Below are 19,007 nucleotides of genomic sequence, written 5' to 3'. Positions count from 1 at the left end.
TTTAAGTGCATAGTATTAGTCTCTGTGTGGGCAGATAGAGTTTGGTGTAGCGAAAGAATAGGCAGTCTTCAAAAAGTCATTTTTGGAGACTAAAGATGAATGAAGAGAACTAAATGTCCATCCAGCCAAAAAGAACTTTCTGCCCAGAGTAGTTGAGAAGAGTCCTCCAGACTGTGTGTTCCCTTCTCTTTCTCCCTTTTTACTATTCTTATTTTACTTTTGTCTTCCTGACTTCTGGGGGACAACGGGGCACAAAAGAGACAGTTTATGAAGGACTTAACAGTTTCCACATTTTCATCTGTGTAAAATCAAGGAAAGAATAATTAACAGATGTATCACAGAGGAGTTAGGGAGACTAGTGATCAAAAAGGGGCTTGAAAAGAGATTTCAAAATCCATAGAAACTTCCAGCTACATATTTTGCCTCCTGTTCATCTTTGTAAACTTTTTTTTTTTTCCGGGTTGAGTGTGATTCTTTTTTCCCAGCTGGAACTTTCAGCTTTGTCCCTAGGACCAAAGAGTTGATCAGTATCACTCTATTTTCATTGTACCAGGGATCCTCACCTTGGCACTCAATAGGGGATAGTCAGCAGTACCCTTGGCCCCTAGCTAATTAATCGCGGAGCCCTCCAAGCTCTGAAGCGACAGGAGGGGAAAGGGCAGAGGATGGAACTGGAGAGATCATGCAAAATGGGGTTCAAGCTGTGAAGCCACGCCGGGCCCCTTCTTTCACAGCTGGGGTTTTGGCTTTGAGTCCCTCGGCTTATTCAGCATGGTGACCCTGGCTCCTTGTGATTTACTAACTGTTTTACAAACATTTCCTCACTCTGGGAGGTTTGATACACTCTTCATCCTCCTCAGCTCACCAGAGTCACTCAGTGTCTGAGCCAAACCTGCCTTTGTTTACAGCTTTTCCGGAAATTTTCACAGAGGGGGGAAAGAAAAACCCCTCCCTCCTCTTCCAGTGTTTTATTTTTAAGTCAACACTTTCCCCAAGTTTATTTGTGCTAAATCAAGTTCTCCTACAAGGTATTGCTCTATATTCAAATGGGAATTGCTGCACTTCTATAAATAGAAGGAAGGTCATGTGAACGAGTTCAGAAAAATCTAAATATCACATTTTACTGGACCTTTACATTTAGTTCACTATTTTTTGAAAAGCGTATTCCATGTTTGGATTTGTCTTTTTTTCCCACATTCATATTAGACGGCCCATTATGTGAAACACTGAATTTGGGAAACACTGAGTGGAATCTTTTTTAAACGAAAATACCCATGTTAAAAATAACAAAAATTGTTGTTGCTTCGTCACTGTAACTTTCTTTAAAACAGTTTATAGCCCTTACATTAAGTGTTTCTGGAATATAATTACCTTTGAAAACACTGATTCCGCTTGTATTATTCAGTCTTGACATTGGCTGAGAATGAAACAAATGCCTTGGAACTTATTAAATATCAGGAATAATTGGAGGAGAAAGAGTAATAGGATAAAAAATTAACAAGTCCAGTTCTATCTGAAATCAAAGGCTAACTTGTGATTCACAGTTAGAAGAAGTTAAGTAGCAATTTCTGACAAATATGCAGTGGATTTCTCCCACTCTGTTCACTTTTCCAGTCCACTGTTAAAATGAAGAGCATTTTAAGACTCTCTTATTATTAAAAAGCACCAACAACAGTGACTTTCTTTGGAACTTTCCTGCCTGGGAAATACAAGAAGTGTGATTTTTCTCCTTTCTACCTGTCCAAAAATGTTGAAAGTAAAAGGGAGTGGGAGTGCGGGGTGGGGGGAGACATTTCTTTCCTCCTTTTCTGTCTCCTAGAGGTAGAGCAGGCAATATATCCTGAGTGGGATACAGTCAGAGAGACCAGTTTCCTGATAAAATGTGTTTCAGGAAGGAAAAATTGTTTTATTTCAACAAATCCAGCCGGACTTCCTGGTGGGCCTCCCACCTTGTCAACATCAATAATAGCATGTATCTGTTGACCAACAGAAGACCACCAGAATGAGGTATTGCCATTTCTGCATATGTCTAAGTCTATAGGAAAGATAGCTGTTGAGAGCTAGTGTGGAGGAAATGACAAACAAACACCATAGGTGATCCTGGGTGACATTCAGGAACTGTTGCAGACGTCCAGTGCTCAAGACAGTCTCCTCAGCCATAATGTCATTGACCTTGACATGCTCAGAACAAATTGGTCTTTGTGATTGCTACCACATGCTGTCCAGCTTGCTAACCCCACCACTGGTCTAGAGGGACGAGGGCAGGAGAAAGGACTGCTCATCAGAGAATGTGCTGCTTTTATATTCTCTAGACCCTTGTTCGGCAGGCTTTTCCCACTCTGCTTAGTCTGAAAATGGCTCATTTAAAGAGGCCTAAGTGGTGGCTCAGCGGTAGAGAATCCGCCTGCAATGCAGAAGACCGAGGTTTGATCCCTGGGTCAGGGAGATCCCCTGGAGAAGGAAATGGCAACCCACTCTAGTATTCTTGCCTGAAAAGTCCCGAGGACAGAGGAGTCTGGCGGGTTACAGTCAGTGTAGTTGCAAAGAATCAGAGGCAGCTTAGCAACTAAACAACAAAGCTTTGCAGGGCCTGTGGAATGGACCTAGTTTTACGCAAGTTCTTAATAAATGAATAGTCTTGGTATTCTTAGGGTGTGAACTATGTCAGGAGCAGCGTTTAAGGCAAATGTAATCGGAAAAACAGCCTTTGTGATCAGTTACGAAGGTAATTTTTGCCCCAAAGCCCTTTGTGCTATCTGTACCCATCTGATCAGTAGAGTCTGAGCTTTTAAAGGAAAAGCAATTACATGTGTCTCTTTTCCCACCTAATGAGCCAACTGAGACTAGCTTATTCCCGCATTATACTTCTCCGTTACTTCTATAAGTTTTTCATGTATCTGAGGAACATAGATTTCAGCCTAAGTTTTAGAGGACTGTTTCTGCCACTCTAGTTATAGACACTTAATAAATGTTGCGTCAATGAGTGACTCTTGCATGATTCAGAATGTGTGGGATAAGTCATAATCTTGGAAAAAGCCTTACCTAGTGCAATCATCACCTTTGAAAAAGGAACTTAAACCGTGCCTTTGAGTTTTAGCTTCAGACTGATCCACTAGCTTTTGTAATGCTGTCACCTTGACACATACACTGGAGGGACTGCACGTTGGAACAGCCGGGGGCTGGGGGCCTCCTCAGGCCTTCTTGGGGCATCGTATACACAGCCTTCCCTATATTCTGAGTCAGAGCTGTCTAGATGATTCTTGAGTTCTGGGAATAACTTTTTTTTTTTTTTTTACAATAAGGCATATTTTATCTTGCTTTGTATGTATATGTATATATATATATATATAATCTATAATTTATGCTAGTTTTTTTTGTAACTATCATATTAACTAAAACTACTTTTTTATGTTAGAAAATTATGAGGTAGTTTTCCCTTATGAATATAACAATTTTTGCATTGAATCTATCTAGGACTTTTTTTTTTTTTTTTTTTTTTTTTAGTTTAAAGAATTCAGTATAGATCCAAACTAATTTTGTTTTGAAGGAACAGAGGTATTAGGGGAACAACTGATATGTAAGCTACAGAGGAGTGTGTTTTTCAAGTCTCTTTTTATTTGAAGACATAGGATTAATATTTGTTCTTAGACCTTTTGTAAGTTTCATGCACATAAACTCTGCTGCTGCTGCTAAGTCGCTTCAGTCGTGTCCAACTCTGTGCAACCCCATAGACGGCAGCCCACCAGGCTCCCCCGTCCCTGGGATTCTCCAGGCAAGAACACTGGAGTGGGTTGCCATTTCCTACTCCAGTGCAGGAAAGTGAAAAGTGAAAATGAAGTCGCTCAGTCGTGTCCAACTCGTAGCGACCCCATGGACTGCAGCCCACCAGGCTCCTCTGCCCATGGGATTTTCCAGGCAAGAGTACTGGAGTGGGGTGCCATTTCCTTCTCCAAACCTAAACTCTGATATAATGCCAAAGATAGCAGAGATATCTCTTTTTATTTTTTAATTATTTTATTAAAATGTTCTTTTAATTGAAATGTAGTTGATTTACAATGTTGCATCTGTTTCAGGTGCACAGCAGAGTGATTCAGTCATATGTGTGTGTGTGTTCTTTTTCAGATCCTCTTCCGTTATAGGTTGTTATAAGACATTGAGTATAGTCCCCTGTGTTATACAGTAGGTCCTTGCTGTTAACATTATACATAGTAGTATGTATCTTTCACAGTGTGTATCTGTTAATCCCAAACTCCCAATTTGTTCCTCCCCACCCACCCTCCTCTTTGGTAACTCTAAGTTCGTGTTTTATGTCTGTGAGTCTGTCTGTTCTGGAAATAAATTCATTTGTACCATTTTTTTTTATTCCACATATAAGTGATACTGTGTGGTATTTGTCTCTGTCTGACTTACTTCACCTAGTATAGCTCTAGGTCCATCCCTGCCGCTGCAAATGGCATTGTCTCATTCTTCTTCGTGGCTGAGTAGTATCGCATTGCGTGTATGCATTACATCTTTTGTCTCCACTCATCTGTCAGTGGAGCAGGGGTATTTCTTAAACTTTTATCTGCTATATGCATGAAAGCACAGAAATTCAGATTTTCTTCCCTGTCCTCATACTACTCTATGTACTGCTCTCCAACTGGTGTTTTACTCTCACCAATTTCTAACAGATGCTGTCTTCTTGCCAGTATATGTTGCACTTGTAGATTTGCCTTATTCTTTCATTGTCTGTATATTAATAAGGACGGAAACGATTTCTCAAGGCAGATGTGTGTTAATTCACTTAATCCTCACCATAACTTTAGGATATAAGTATTAATAGATGAAGAAACTGATTTAAAGAAACATTAAAGTTGCGCCCAAGGTAACAAAGATAGTAAAAGCCAAAGCTAGGGACTTCCCTGGTGGTCCAGTGGCTAAGATTCTGCATTGTCAGTGCCAGAAGCCCAGGTTCAGTCCCTGTTCAGGGAACTGGAGGAGTTTGCATGCCGCAACTGAAGGTCTTGCATGCCACAGCCCAGATTGAAGAAGATCCCACATGCCACAACCAAGACCCAGCACAGCCAAATAAATAAATAAGTTTTTTAAAAATAAGACTAGATTCAAACGAAGGTATTCTGACTCCTTGGCCTCTGCTCCAGTTCCTTGAGCTCTTTCCAGTAGCATTCTGCTATATGGAGATGTTATAATCTATTTAACTGCCTCCCTGTAGCAGTTGGTTAAAAATGCTTGCTTCTGCAAGCAAAACTACACTGAACGCTTTGGTACACATTTTCTTGTGTACTGAGTAACATCTTAAAAGCACGGATGTAACTGCCCTCTCCAATCACTCCAACCCCCACGCAATCCCTATATTGCTCCAAAACCCAGGAGAGGAGCTCTGCCCTGTCCCAGAGCTCAAAGAAAGTCAGCTGGCAGAAGGTCCATTTTCCGAATTTTCCTGGAGCTGTGAGAATTAAGCTGAGACAGAAATAATGCATACATGTATTTGTGTCTTGGCCTCCCTGGTGGCTCAGATGGTAAAGAATCCACCTGCAATATGAGAAGACCTGGGTTTGATCCCTGGATTAGGAAGATCCTCTGCATGGCAGCCCCCTCCAGTATTCTTGCCTGGAGAATCCCCATGGACAGGAGAGCCTGATGGTCTCCAGCCTGTAGGGTCGCAAAGAGTCGGACATGACTGAGCAACTAAGGACACGTGTGTGTCTTGTTTGGTGAAAGTGGTGGGGAGGAATAATGGTTTTGGTTTTGCTGAAATTTTATTAGTAACATGGCTGAACACATTGGCTTTGTAAAATTCTCTGTAGGATTCTTGCACTTAAGTGAAATCAGAGAAAGAAAAATATTGGTGGTATTATTAATTTCCCTGTTATATAAGAACGTGGATGGAGAAAAAAATCTTGGGAATTAATATTGATCACCTCTTTAAATTATCCTTGAAGTGTATAGTAATGATAATAAGGAGGGCTATTTAAAAAATCTTCTTCAAAAACTATATCTAATGACATATACAGGAACTTATAGAGACTGGGGCATTTAGGATCGAGTCCAAAGAAATGCCTTTCTGAGTCTAGGGTAAAAACAGCCTGTTACCTACAGTTTTTACCTCTTACCTAGTTTATCTTAATAAGTAATTCTTATTTAATATTTTAGAAAATGACCTATACAAATGTATTGACTTCAACTTATTATTTCAAAATCTAAATTCAAAATGGGGAGGTTTCATGAGCTCTCAGGCCTTCCAGAGGCTGGTAGCTTCCTGTTCAACTCTCCTGCACTTGGTCTTTGACTTACTGTATTGCCTATTTGCATATATTTGACTTTTCACTGCATTTAGTTTCTTCTAAAGTTGAGCTCTCATCTTCCAGGAACAAGAGACTCTTCCTCCTGATGCAGTGCTAACGTCTTGCTAATGCTCTGACTCAGCCTGACTTGAAATCCATACCTTGTTTTATGACAATGCATGTATGCATCGTTAGTCCCTTCAGTCGTGTCCGACTCTTTGTGACCGCATGGACTGAAGCCCGCCAGGCTCCTCTGTCCATGGGATTCTCCAGGCAAGAATACTGGAGCAGGTTGCTATGCCCTCCTCTAGGGGATCTTCCCAACCCAGGGATCAAACACAGGTCTCTTACATCTCCTGCACTGGCAGGCAGGTTCTTTACCACTAGCCACAATGTTATTAATGATTAATATTGAAGTCTTGAATTTAAAAGAAATGTGATAATAAGTTTCATGGGAGAGCTGAGATAGTAAGTTTTGTGAAAAGTTCCTCGGTTTAGGACATATCTCATCCTCGGCATGAATTTAAGTTGAACCTCACTAGCCCAGCTTCACACGAGAAAGTTCTGAAAAGCAAAGGGGGGAGAAATACAGCATCTGGTCATCCTGACTATGACTATCAGAGCCTCCTCTTTTATACATCTGTTAGGTCCGGGCTTCTGGGAAGAAAATAGGTATCCATATTGTTGATGTGCCCTCAGAGGGCCTCAGACACATCTTGTTCCCAAACAGAATTAGAAGGAAAAAGTCTGCTTAGCTGTCTTTTCCTGTTTAAAATACAGCTGCCCCTGAAGCAGGGCTGCACTCAGCTCACCAGTACTCTCTGCAAACTTGTGGTGTGAGTGTGTGATGTAAGTGGTGTGGAGTGGTTTTGTTGCTAAGGGAAATGCGCTAAAAAAGGGAGGGGAGGGGGTACCGTATCTCTAGTATGGCGCGGATCCTTTGGGTATTTAACATACAGTTTCCACAAAGGACAGTCAGAATTATACCTCTGGTTCAAAATTGCTTAAATGTTGAAACATATGGTCTCGTGTTCCATTTGTTAGGAAACAACCAGCTGTTCTCAGCCTGCGAAATCCAAGTAAACATCCACTGTGTGGAAGAGTGAGTCTGAAGTGGTTCAGTAAAAACATGAAAGCTGTTTTTGCTGCAGAAGAAGACGGGGGGAAAAAAAAGGGCCACCCCGAAACAACAGCTATTAAAAAAAAAAAGAAAGAAAAGAAATCCTGTCCTGATAACATGTTTTGCCTGGCTTGGTCACAGTGGACTAAGGAACAGGAAAGACTCTGGCGACGTTTCAATAAAAGAAAGGTTCATAGCCATCCTTGTCTCCTGATGGTGGAAAATTGTGCGACTGTGTCTCAATGCCAGTGATTATTTTAATAAAATGCAGTTATCTGAATAATTAATTTATTTGGCTACTCCACTGTATCCTCCATTCACAGAGGCCAAAATGTCAAAGATCAAGTAGATTGGGAGAATAGGAAAATTCTCATTATAGAGGCGAAGGGAGGAGGGAGAGGATGAAATATTTGGAATTTCAGCACCGTGGTTTCTATTTATCTGAAATGTCAAGGGCAGTGTAAAATGTATTTTTAAAATGTGTTTCTGTATGGTTTGTGCCCATTCTTGGCGTGGCTGTGGCTCTACAGAGGCCATTGTTCTTTGAAGAGTATGAGGGGGTGTCTTTGTCCAAAGTGACAAAAAGAAGACTTGGAAGACTGGGCTTCCTTTGTTCCTGTGCGGTGCTGTAAAATTTGGTTTGAAATTAGGACCTCAGGGAAGGACCTTCAATAGAGAGCTTTCATTTCCTGCCAGCATTTTAATCACTCTGGGGTTTAAAGTGGATGGCCGGCCAGCATAATGGCCCTATGTTTAACAGAACAGCTCGTATCTTGAAGGGCCAGTTAAGGGATCTGTCACCCGCCCAAATACTCGTCTTTTCTGTTTCCTGTCCATTTATGAAGATCACCCACCCTTTTAGGTGGCCGCCCTGGACCATTTTGTAGGAGAGCTGCTGCCATTGCTTTTTAAAGAGACTGAACAGAAAGCCAGTTGAACGTGGTCCAGTCTTCACCCTCTACAGGAAAGGTCTGAGCCGTGCTCTAATGAGACACAGAATCCATCAGGTCTGGGAGCCGATTCCATCAGTTGCAGAGAGAAGGTGTCAGGGTTCCCGAAAGGATAGAATATGAAGTTTAAAATCGAGCCAGATCTCATCAAGAATATTGGCACGTGCTGATTTGGTATGTGACTGCCGTATCACATCCATGGAAGTTACTGTCATCCCATCAGGTGGAGGAGTCACTCATCCCTTAGAAGGTGAAGTAAGCCAGCGGATTTGTTCCTGTTGTGTAATAAGGAAGTTTGTAGCTTTTGTGAAGGAGTGGCTTTTTAAGTCCTGAAAGCTCCCTTTGGAGCCATTTAGAGATTTACCTTTATAGTCTATGAGATGCTATCCAGAACTCCTAAAGGAGTGAATATTGGAGTTAAGTCCTGAAAGATGGGGCCAGCATTAAGAAGCAAGTGTTCTGGGATTTCCCCGATGGTCCAGCAGTTAAGACTTTGCCTTTAAATGCAGGGGGTGCGGGTTCAATCCCTGGTCAGGGAGCCAAGATCCCCAGATGCCTCGTGGCCAAAAGAACAAAACAGAAAACAGAACAATATTGTAACAGATTTCAAAAAGACTTTAAAAATGATCCACATCAAAAAATTTTTTTGAAAAGCAAGCGTTCTGAATTTCTTACTGATTCATACCTGTGGCCAGGAAGAATATCGGGGAGAGGCTCATATTCACTAAGTTCTCATCTGGGATCTATTGCTGAAATCGCCCTGTGACCAAGTGCTAAGCATCAAATCCTCATGCTGTGGTAAGAGTACTAGTAAACTGCTCAGCAGAGACAATTCCAGGGGCAGCTATTAAATAGGATCACAAAGTGGTTCCCTAACTCAGAATTAAAACAGACATGAATGGAGAGTGAAAGGAAGGGACTTTTTCAGCTAATACGCTCTCCCATCTCAGGGAGTCAGGAAAAGAAACAGGAAATCTACTCTCCATGGGCATTTTGCTTCTTTGCAGGTAGGGATAGGTTATCGTGGGGAAATAAAGGCATGTGTAAGCCTCCTTCAACAACTGAAAGCATCCTCTCTCCAGTTTGTCCCCGGCCAAGCTGGACCCACATCCCTAGAGATGGTGGAAGTGAACCAGAGTCCTAGCTGCCCACAGCCTTCTTGGAGCCAGGGTCTTGGCCCTGGGTAGAAGAAAGGAGAAAAAAAAACCTGGGGTGAGAGTAGAGAGTAGTCTGTCTTCTTCAGAAGAAATGGAACGATGTTAACATTCTCCACCTTCCCCCTTCACAATTGCTAGAACCAGCCCCTCTTCCCTTTTCCCCTCTGTCATCTGTAATCATTGCCTGGTTAGTTCATACGATAGCTCAGTTGGCCACCAAGTGACTGTGCTTCTGTATTGACCAGACTTGTGCCCCGAAAGACTTTTCAAACAAGAAGGTAAACATCCAGCGATTCTCCTGTCCCTTTGAGAGCCATCCTCTCCCTGGGTCCCTTCTGACCTCTTTTGTCGTGTCTCTAGCCGCAGACTTCTTAGCTGCCCAGTTTGATCCCTTTTGAATTGTCTTCCCTTGGATGAGTAGCTGTTTGAAAGGTGATTTAAAGTGAGTGTTGCTCCGTGTAAGAGCTTTTGGCTGAAAAGAGCGCTATCTCGAAGCAGCAGAGGTGTCTGCATAAGGCAGGCAGGCTCTCCTGAGGTTGGTATTCCAGATGTGCATTGATCGAGGAGGAATTATGCATCATTAGACTCAGGATCTTTTCTTTGCATCCAGGTCATTTCTCCAACGACAACAGCAAAAAGCCTCTGACATTTCAGCCAGGGAGCCATCACTGTACTTACACCAGGAAATGTTCCTACATAGGAAATGTTTCGACTCAACCACTCAAACAGCTCTTCTGAAGGTCTAGGGTCTGTTTCTTGGGTAAAATTTTTCAGGCATAGATTTGGAGGGAAAGCTGCCCACCAGAGCAGGGCCTTCGCATAAAGTTAGGATCATCAAAGATCTGACTATAATCCTCTTCATTCACTGTAGCAGTTTGTGTGGGTGTATCCACCATGTGGGAACCTCATTTCATTGAAGAATCTGAATATTTTGTAAGGATGTGAAGACTTGCAAACGATCTTTTCTGTAAGGCCGTGAGAGGAACAAAGCGGCTAATGTTAGAAAGAACTGGTACCCTATTGTTTTCTGCCATTTGTAAAACTCAATAGGAATATTCCAGACTTGACAGATTTATATTCTCAACTTGTTGCTTCTTAAAGAGTATACATATCCCATTTACAAAAAGCCTACCTGTGAAAGAGATCTGTTCCATTGGAAGGATATCCTCTTTTGGAGCTCAGTCTAAAGATAAGGTGATACATGTACTGTGCTGTGCTTAGTCACTCAGTTGTGTCCGACTCTTTGCAACCCCATGGACTGTAACCTGCCAGGCTCCTCTGTCCATGGGGATATTACAGGCAAGAATACTGGAGGGGGTTGCCATCCTCCTCCAGGGGATCTTTCCAACCCAGGGATCGAACCCAGGTCTCGTGAATTACAGGCAGATTCTTTACCGTCTGAGCCATCAGGGAAGCCCAAGAATTCTGGAGTGGGTAGCCTATCCCTTCTCCAGGGGGTATTCCCCACCCAGGAATCGAACCAGGGTCTCCTGCATTGCATGTGGGTTCTTTACCAGGTGAGCTACCAGGGAAGCCCGATATATGTACTAACCCCCTAAATTACTTGCTTACAGCAAAGAATTTGTCTACACCTTCAAAGAGCTATCTGAAGTCCGCAAAAGACAAGGCATGGGATAAAGTTTTATACACATATACACATACTTTATTTTTATATGTACACCTGGATATATAAAATTATATATAATAATATATTTAAAATAAATATAATAGACATGAGTGTATAAAATGTAAGTATGCATGTATGGGCTTCACAGGTAGCTCAGATGGTAAAAAACCCACCTACAGTATAGGATCCCCTAGAGAAGGAAATGGTTACCCACTCCAGTATTCTTCCCTGGAGAATCCCTAGACAGAGAGACTGGTGGGCCAAATCTACAGGGTCGCAGAGAGTCAGACATGGCTGCGTGACTAAGGAAGCACGCATGCGCGATGTATGTATATGCAAGTCAGTGAAAGTGAAAGTGTTTGCTCAGTTGTGTCCGACTCTTTGCAACCCTATGGACTGTACCTGCCAGGCCCCTCTGCCCATGGAATTCTCCAAGCAAGAATACTGGAGTCGGTTGCCACTCCCTTCTCCAGCGGATCTTCCCAACCCAGGTCTCCTGCAGTGCAGGCATTCTTTACCATCTGAGCTACCTGGGAAGCCTACGCAAGTCAATGGATTTAGCCAAGATAGCTTTATATTTGCCTTGCTTTAGGCAGATACTACCCCCACCTTAATTGTAACCAAGGCAATTATTACGCTCACTAATACTAGTTTCCAATTTCCATTTTTCAACCTATCTTAGAAATCACACTAGAAAATGAAATGGCCTTCGTGGAGGTCCCATTTTGGGGCAATGACCTTGGTTAGCAATGTTTCTATGAACTTCCTTTGCAAATTTGCCTGTATCCATATGTTCTTCTGGTCCTTTCCTCCAAAAGCCTTTCCTGAGAGTTATTCCCGTATTTAGTTAATACCTCTTTGATTTTTCTGTGTGCAGTTGCTTTTATGTTTTAGAATTGAATCCGCATCAGATAGTTAACTTCTTTGAGGCAGGATCTGTGTCACACTTTTTCTGTGTTCCTCAGAGTTTAGCCAACTGTTCAGTGCCTTAGAAAGTGTTAGTTTCCTTCCTTTGTTTAATTCTTATGCATAAATTTTTCACAGGACAAAAGTTAGGCATCATGGGAATTTAAAGCAAAATCATACAATAAGTGGAAAGGGTTGAGTGAGGCCTTCTGCCAGCCAAATGCCTCCTTAAGTGGAAGGCAGAATGATTGTCCAGAGTGGTGGTTGGATTTTTTTTAAATGCAGCTGTCTCTTTCTTGAACGTTTTATTTATTTTATTTTTGGCCGTGCTGCAGTGGCTTTTGTCTACTTGTGGCGGGCTGGGGCCCCTCTCTAGCTGCGGTGTGCAGGCTTCTCGTTGCAGTGCCTTCTCCTGCCGTGGAGCGTGGGCTCTAGGACGCACAGGCTTCAGTAAGTGTGGCTCCTGGGCTCTAGAGCACAAGCTTAATAGTTGTGGCGCGCAAGCCTAGTCGCTCCACAGCATGTGAGATCTCAGATCAGGGATCGAACTTGTGTCTCCTGCCTTGGCAGGCAGCTTCTTCACTACTGAGCCACCGGGGAGGCCCGGTTGCTTGAGTTAAAGTGGGGCCGCAGATACTAACTAACCTCAAGGGAGGACTCTGTAGGGCTGGTTTCAAAGAATCGCATTCCAACTAAAGGCATATTTTGTTGGACCTACTTGGGATTAACAGTGACTTTCCTGGAAACTACTGAAAGATAACTATTCAAAAGGGTAGTCTCTGGCTATCAATGAATGTACCACAAGTCTGTTATTGGTTTCATCTCAGAAAAGTTGCCACTTGCGTAGTTAATGTGCAGGCTTAGCCTATAAATGCAACCTACATTTCTGTTACATCCATTAGATAAAATATAAGGAACTAATCAGGATCTCTCTTTTGATAGCAGGAGCAGATAAGCAGGAAATGTAACTAACCAGGATTAATTTCACATATTGTCTATTATTATGATTTTTCTTAATCTATTTCTTGGCTTGGTCTAATATTTTTCAGTTCAGGGAGCTAGCTTCTTGAGAATTAAAGACCAGGATATATTTCACTGATGTCTAATTCTTTTAACTCTTTTGAGAGAGAAACAGATGTCTCTTGAAACCCATGAGTTAGAGAAAATATTTCAGGCATCAAAGTACCATAGAAAAGAACTAGCTTAGCTGACTCTTCTTTCTCTGGATGGAGAATCTGGTGGTCTTGGTGTTTATTTGTCTCTGTCACTGCCTAGGCCTCTTTTCTCCTAACACTTTACCGCTCTCTCCTTCAGTTTAGTATTTTGTGAAAGACCTAACCTAGAGACATGCAGACACTTGAATACGTCTCCTAGCTAGCATGCGTTGCTCCCTTGCATAGAGTGGAAACGAGCGTGCATTGTGCTGCAGACTCTAGAATACAGACGAGCATATTTGACATATTTTTAAAGCTCCTTAATCTCAAAGTAAATTGTGATTATTTACAAGAAGTGTGAAAGATTAACATTCAGTTCAGTTCAGTTCAGTCACTCAGTCGTGTCCGACTCTTAGTTTCTCCCAATTTCTCTTTCTTTCATATTCACCTCCTCCATTTGCTAACTGCCCCCAGTTCAAGATATCCAGGCTTCATTAGATATGGACACCAGCAACGCTTATGCAGTGATTCTCAACCTTGGCTGCACATTAGAATTCTTTGGGAACCTTTCAAAAATTCCCTCTCTCCAGACTGCACTCAGAGCAGTTGAGGGTGAAGCACAGACATTAGTATTTTTTTTAACTCCCTAATGCGAGACAGCAAAAGAGACACAGATGTGTAGAGCGGACTTTTGGGCTCTGAGGGAGAGGGAGAGGGTGGGATGATTTGGGAGAATGGCATTGAAACATGTATACTGTCATGTAAGAATCGAATCGCCAGTCTATGTTTGATGCAGGATACAGGATGCTTGGGGCTGGTGCACGGGGATGATCCAGAGAGATGATATGGAGTGGGAGGTGGGAGGGGGGTTATGTTTGGGAACTCATGTACACCCGTGGTGGATTCATGTCAATGTATGGCAAAACCAATACAGTATTGTAAAGTAAAAATAAAAATTAAAAAAAAATTCCCTAGATGATTCCAGTGTAGAGCCAAATTTGAGAACCTGTTTTTTTTTTTTTTTTTAATATTATTTACTTATCTGGCTACTTTGGGTCTTAGTTGGGACATGCAGGAATTTCATTGCATCGTGTGGGATCTTTCGTTGCGGTGCATGGGACTCTCTAGTTGTGGTGTGTAGACTCAATTGTTGCAGGCTGCAGAACACTTGAGCTTCGGTAGTTGTGGCACACGGGCTCTAGAGTGTGCAAACTCATAGTTGCAGCACACAGGCTTGGTTGCTCCATGGCTTGTGGTTCTTAGTTCCCAGACCAGGGATCAAACCCTTGTACCCTGCATTACAGGTGGATTCTTAACTCCTGGACCACTGGAGAAGTCCAGGAAAACCTCTGTCTTAGTTGAATCTCTTTTACTTTTACGAGTGTAATATATAAGTCTGTTTTTCTAAATTATGAAAATATATATTTATGTTGGTTCTCCTAGCAATAGATCTCTTATATTTCAGAACATTTTGCTGAGTATCTTGCTGATTGTATATTTTATTCCATAATCTCTCAGCCATTTCCCTCCCTGTGGAGGTATAGCATCATTTCAGATTAGGGAGCTGATGTGAGTTGTCTCTTCCCATTTCCCATAAATAAAGTAAGTAAGTGAGGAGAGAAATTCCTAGTGTATCGTGGGATGTCCAGAAATTGAGCATAGTGGATTTAGAGTGATGTCAATATGTGTTTAATTACAACAGAAGATACTCCTATTGGGATTTCTGTCACTCTTTTGTCTGATTTGCCTTAAGTCAGGTTTACAGAGTATTGAGGGAGAAGCTATTTTTCTCTAGAATTCATCCTAACCCTCAATAGAAGTTTAAAGTAAAAACAAACAAAAACCTAACTGTTCAGAGTGAAGAAACCAAATTAAAACACAGGTAGGATTTAGCCTATGTCATAATGTCAGTAAAGAATCTGCCTGCAATGCCCTGGGTTGGGAAGATTCCCTTGGAGAAAGGAATGGCAACCCAGTCCAGTATTCTTGCCTGGACAATTCCATGGACAGAAGAGCCTAGCGGGCTACAGTCCATGGACTCGCAGAGTCGGACACCACTGAGCAGCTAATACTTTCTTTCTATTTTATACAATATCTATGAACTAGGCAATTCAATAAATACTTGTTGATTTGATATGAAGTAAGATAATTCTCACATAATAGGAAAGAATATTAAAAGATTATACATATGTATAACTGAGTCACTTTGCTGTATAGCAGAAATTAACACAATATTGTAAATCTACTATACTTCAGTAAAAAATGTTTTTAAAGATAATTTTCAAACCCATTCTTCTAAGGTAGCAGAATTGAATGTGCGTTTGTTAACAGTGAGTTTGGACATACTTGTGCAGGTTTTCCTTTATCTAAATATCAAGTCCTTGTCTGCCACGAAGAGTTTAAAGTTAGTGCTGGTTTTATTTTTTTATTTTTGTTTGTTTGTTTGTTTGTTTTTTAGTTTTTTATTTTTTAAATTTTAAAATCTTTAATTCTTACATGCGTTCCCAAACATGAACCCCCTCCCACCTCCCCTCCCCATAACATCTCTCTGGGTCATCCCCATGTAGTGCTGGTTTTAAAGTGTTCTCTGCCTTTTGTGAACCCACTCCAATATTCTTGCCTGGAGAATCTCATGGACAGAGGAGCCTGGTGGGTTGCAGTCCAGTGGGTTGCAAAGAGTCGGACACCACCGAAGCGACTTCATATGCACACACGCACACTGCCTTTTGTGATGGTGAAAAATCTGGATTCTTGAAAAGAATAGATTCTTTTCCCACCTGGATGATCTCCAGTCCTTACAATGGTTTGGAAGTATTTGGTGAGGATATTGTGCCCCGGGAATCACTGTGACTGAGTTTGGCTTGCCTTAGAAATGTAAATTATAGGAAATCTTGTATGAAAAAGATAAACTGGAACTGAGAGCAGAAACACTTTTTCTTTCCCCCGTCATGGTTATTTGGAGCGATTGAAGGACTGGACAAGTAAATGAAGGGCATATTCCCAGGACCTAGACACCCTTCAGAATCCCTCTCCCTTTTATCTCATGTTAGGTTTTACAGATCTGGTATCATCAGGCAGATTCCTCTCACTCATTGATATGCTTGAGAAATCTTTTTCCTGATCATGTAGTGACTCATACTTGCTCTGCTGAAACTCCTTGAAGCCTTATTTTCTCCCTTCCTCAAAATGATTTTTAAATACTGTCTAATGCCAGGCACAAAATAAACTAGGCAAGTGAAGTGTCAGACTTCCTCAGAGTAGTCTGGTTACTGAATTTATGGCTCTTAGATACCTTTGTGTTTTGAGTGAACAGTTATAATTGGCCACTGATGATTTAGGTAGACTAGTGACTGCCAGAAATCTTGAGATTAGCAGACCTTTTCCAAGTAGGTCTTCACTTAATATTGCTTTGCCTCTAGCCTGGTTGGGCTTTCATGGTCTCCAGCCAACTTGAATAAGGATAACTAAGAAGGTTAAAAGAAGAAATGCTAAATGTTGGGTCATGAGAAGTTGAATTGAGTGCTTATCTCTTGTTCCTCGTGGAGCTGGCTGCACTGGCTTTCTCAGTCTGGAGTCCCCTTCCTACCTTCTGTCCACTAGGGTCTGTCCTTTGGGGCTAGAGAAGAGGACCCTAAGACCAGCATGCTCTTGGCTTCAGGTAGATTTCCTGGAAACATGTTGCTGGCTGTCCCAGGACCCTGTGTGTGAAACTGCAGCGGGTAAATGTGACTGCATTGTAATCACGTGGTGACGCCCCCGCCTTCTCACCGAGAAGTCAGGGCTGAGTTGGCACTGTTGTCTGCGTGAACGACTGTGGATCAAACAGCCTGATGTTTGTTATTAGGCAAGAAAGACATCCAGCTGGTGGGCTGAGCATCCTCATTCCAGACTGCTGTTCATTCTGTGAGGAAAAAACCACTTATTCACTTCCTATCCCATCACACAACTTTTCAAGCCTCGATTTACTGCGAGGACTCAACCTGGCTAACCATAGGTCCCAGTCTCCCCAGATCCTGCTTGCACGTGTCGGTTTATTTATCAGCGGTGCTCAGCGTTTCACCCTTAAAAGTCCACCAGTATGAATGACAGCCACTCTGCTTATCACCCTATGTTGGCCAAAAGAAAGAGCCACCAAATGGAATGATACCAGGGTGTGTGCTTCTAAAACAGAGGGATTCACCTCTGTAACCTGCTGTTATCAGCTCAGATCCAAAACAGATAGCTGCTTCTTGATATTGCTGACAAGGAAAGGTGCTCTGGAATTAGGATTCTGGTCTCTGTGACTAATACTGTTGTAGGAAATCAGAAGCAGGGCAGTGAAGTATGAAATCCAGCAGATTCTGTAGCCTTTTCGATACAACTGGACTCTTCTCATGAGGAACAAATGTGGATGGATGTTGATACAGCAAGTTGTCTTTTGAACATACTAAGACCTCTGAGAAAGGAACCTCATCCAGAAATCCCATGTCTTGACTGGTGCCCAGGGGTGCCTGGGAAAGGACCATTCATTCCAGCAATTCCTTTCTGGACAAATTTCCTAGGGAGTGTTGTAAGTTCAGTAGCTGTGTGTAGGTTCAGGACTTTGGGGCCAGATCTGAACACAAAGGTCTTTTTTTCTTTTTCTCCCCAGGGTGATCCACTGGCTTGGTCTCTATGTGCCCACATGGAGTGCTGCCCACTGAGGGAGTTTATGAAATTTTGATGTAGAAATTAGGTTGTTGCTTATCTTGTACCTTCTTGCTCATAGTATTGACAGTACCATTGAATTGCTCGAGGCAGATAGCATCTCAGCGATCGCTGTGCTATTTCAGCTCTCTGCTGCTGACAACATCAGAAGTGTTTTAACAGGGTTTTAATGGGCAGCCTCTGAAGCTCCTTGGAGGGTTGCAAATAGCTGCCGTGAGAAACCCTCTCTGCTGCTCTGGGCTGACATGCCCTCTTTTCTCATCCAGCTGCTGCATGTTCAGATGGCCGCCTTCCTGGTGACAAGCACTTCTTATTTGGGCTGAGCCGTAAGAGGACTTGAATTCCAGAGATGAGATTGTGTAATATAAAAAAGGAAAGGTCTCCTAAGGACGTTTTCTTCCCATCCTGTTGGGGGCAGGAAAAACAAGACGGGTTATGGGGGTTAAGGCGAGAGAGAGGGTCTAACCAGGAATAAGTCTGCCATTCCCAGAACCTTTCAGAGAAAAGTCCTGGTGTGTCATTAAAACTAAAGTGTTCTCATTTGGCAGAGTCATAAGGATCTCTTTGGAGAATGCCATGCCCAGAGCTCCTGTTTTCTAGCTTTCCCACATTTTAGAGTTTTATTTCATGGCTGACAGGCACACCAAAGAAGAAAACACCTTTCCACACATGAAGACAATTTTGACTATTTCATAATACTTGGATTTTTATGAAATACGTCTCCAGGGTTAAAGCAGAGTGAATTAATACAGTTTCAACTTGGATTCCATTACTTGATCTTTGAAAATTAAAAAAAGTGAAAGTTCCATTACTTGATCTTTAGCTGCAACAAAGTGACTGAATTCCCAACTAGTGACTTAAAACCGCAAATCGTAGGATGAAAGGAGATGGAAATCCACCTCTCCTAGAATTCTTTTAACTAAGACAATGATGTGAAAAATGATATGACTTTGACCTAGCTGTGGCACCAAAGATGGTCCTTGATTATCTGTGCCCTAGGTCAACAGGGTACCCGAAAGGGAACTGGTGATAAAAATGGAAGAAAAACATGATGGCTGGAATAATAAACTTTTTACTAAAACGCAAGAACCCAGTCTTCTCAGGAAGGCACACATCCTACCCC

The 19,007-nt window shown here is 42.1% G+C and overlaps 1 protein-coding gene across 20 annotated transcripts in view; it reads left to right on the top strand.

Moving 5' to 3' along the window:
- The window catches only part of BCAS3 (BCAS3 microtubule associated cell migration factor), a 607,379-nt gene that overhangs the window by 435,352 nt on the left and 153,020 nt on the right, over positions 1–19,007 (top strand). For 4 of the 20 annotated variants that reach the window (XM_060395162.1, XM_060395166.1, XM_060395164.1 and 1 more), the window contains one exon: positions 7,329–7,691. The exons of the other annotated variants lie outside the window; for them this stretch is intronic. In XM_060395162.1, coding sequence (XP_060251145.1) covers positions 7,329–7,390 — 62 coding nt within the window. In that variant the 3' untranslated portion in view covers positions 7,391–7,691. Of the gene's footprint in view, positions 1–7,328; positions 7,692–19,007 lie in introns of those variants that run through there. 20 annotated transcript variants of the gene reach the window in all.

Source organism: Ovis aries, chromosome 11 (genome assembly GCF_016772045.2).
Source record: "Ovis aries strain OAR_USU_Benz2616 breed Rambouillet chromosome 11, ARS-UI_Ramb_v3.0, whole genome shotgun sequence".
Lineage (NCBI taxonomy): Eukaryota > Metazoa > Chordata > Mammalia > Artiodactyla > Bovidae > Ovis > Ovis aries.
The sequence above is the reverse complement of the archived record's forward strand: the minus strand, read 5'-3'. Positions and strand labels throughout refer to the sequence as shown.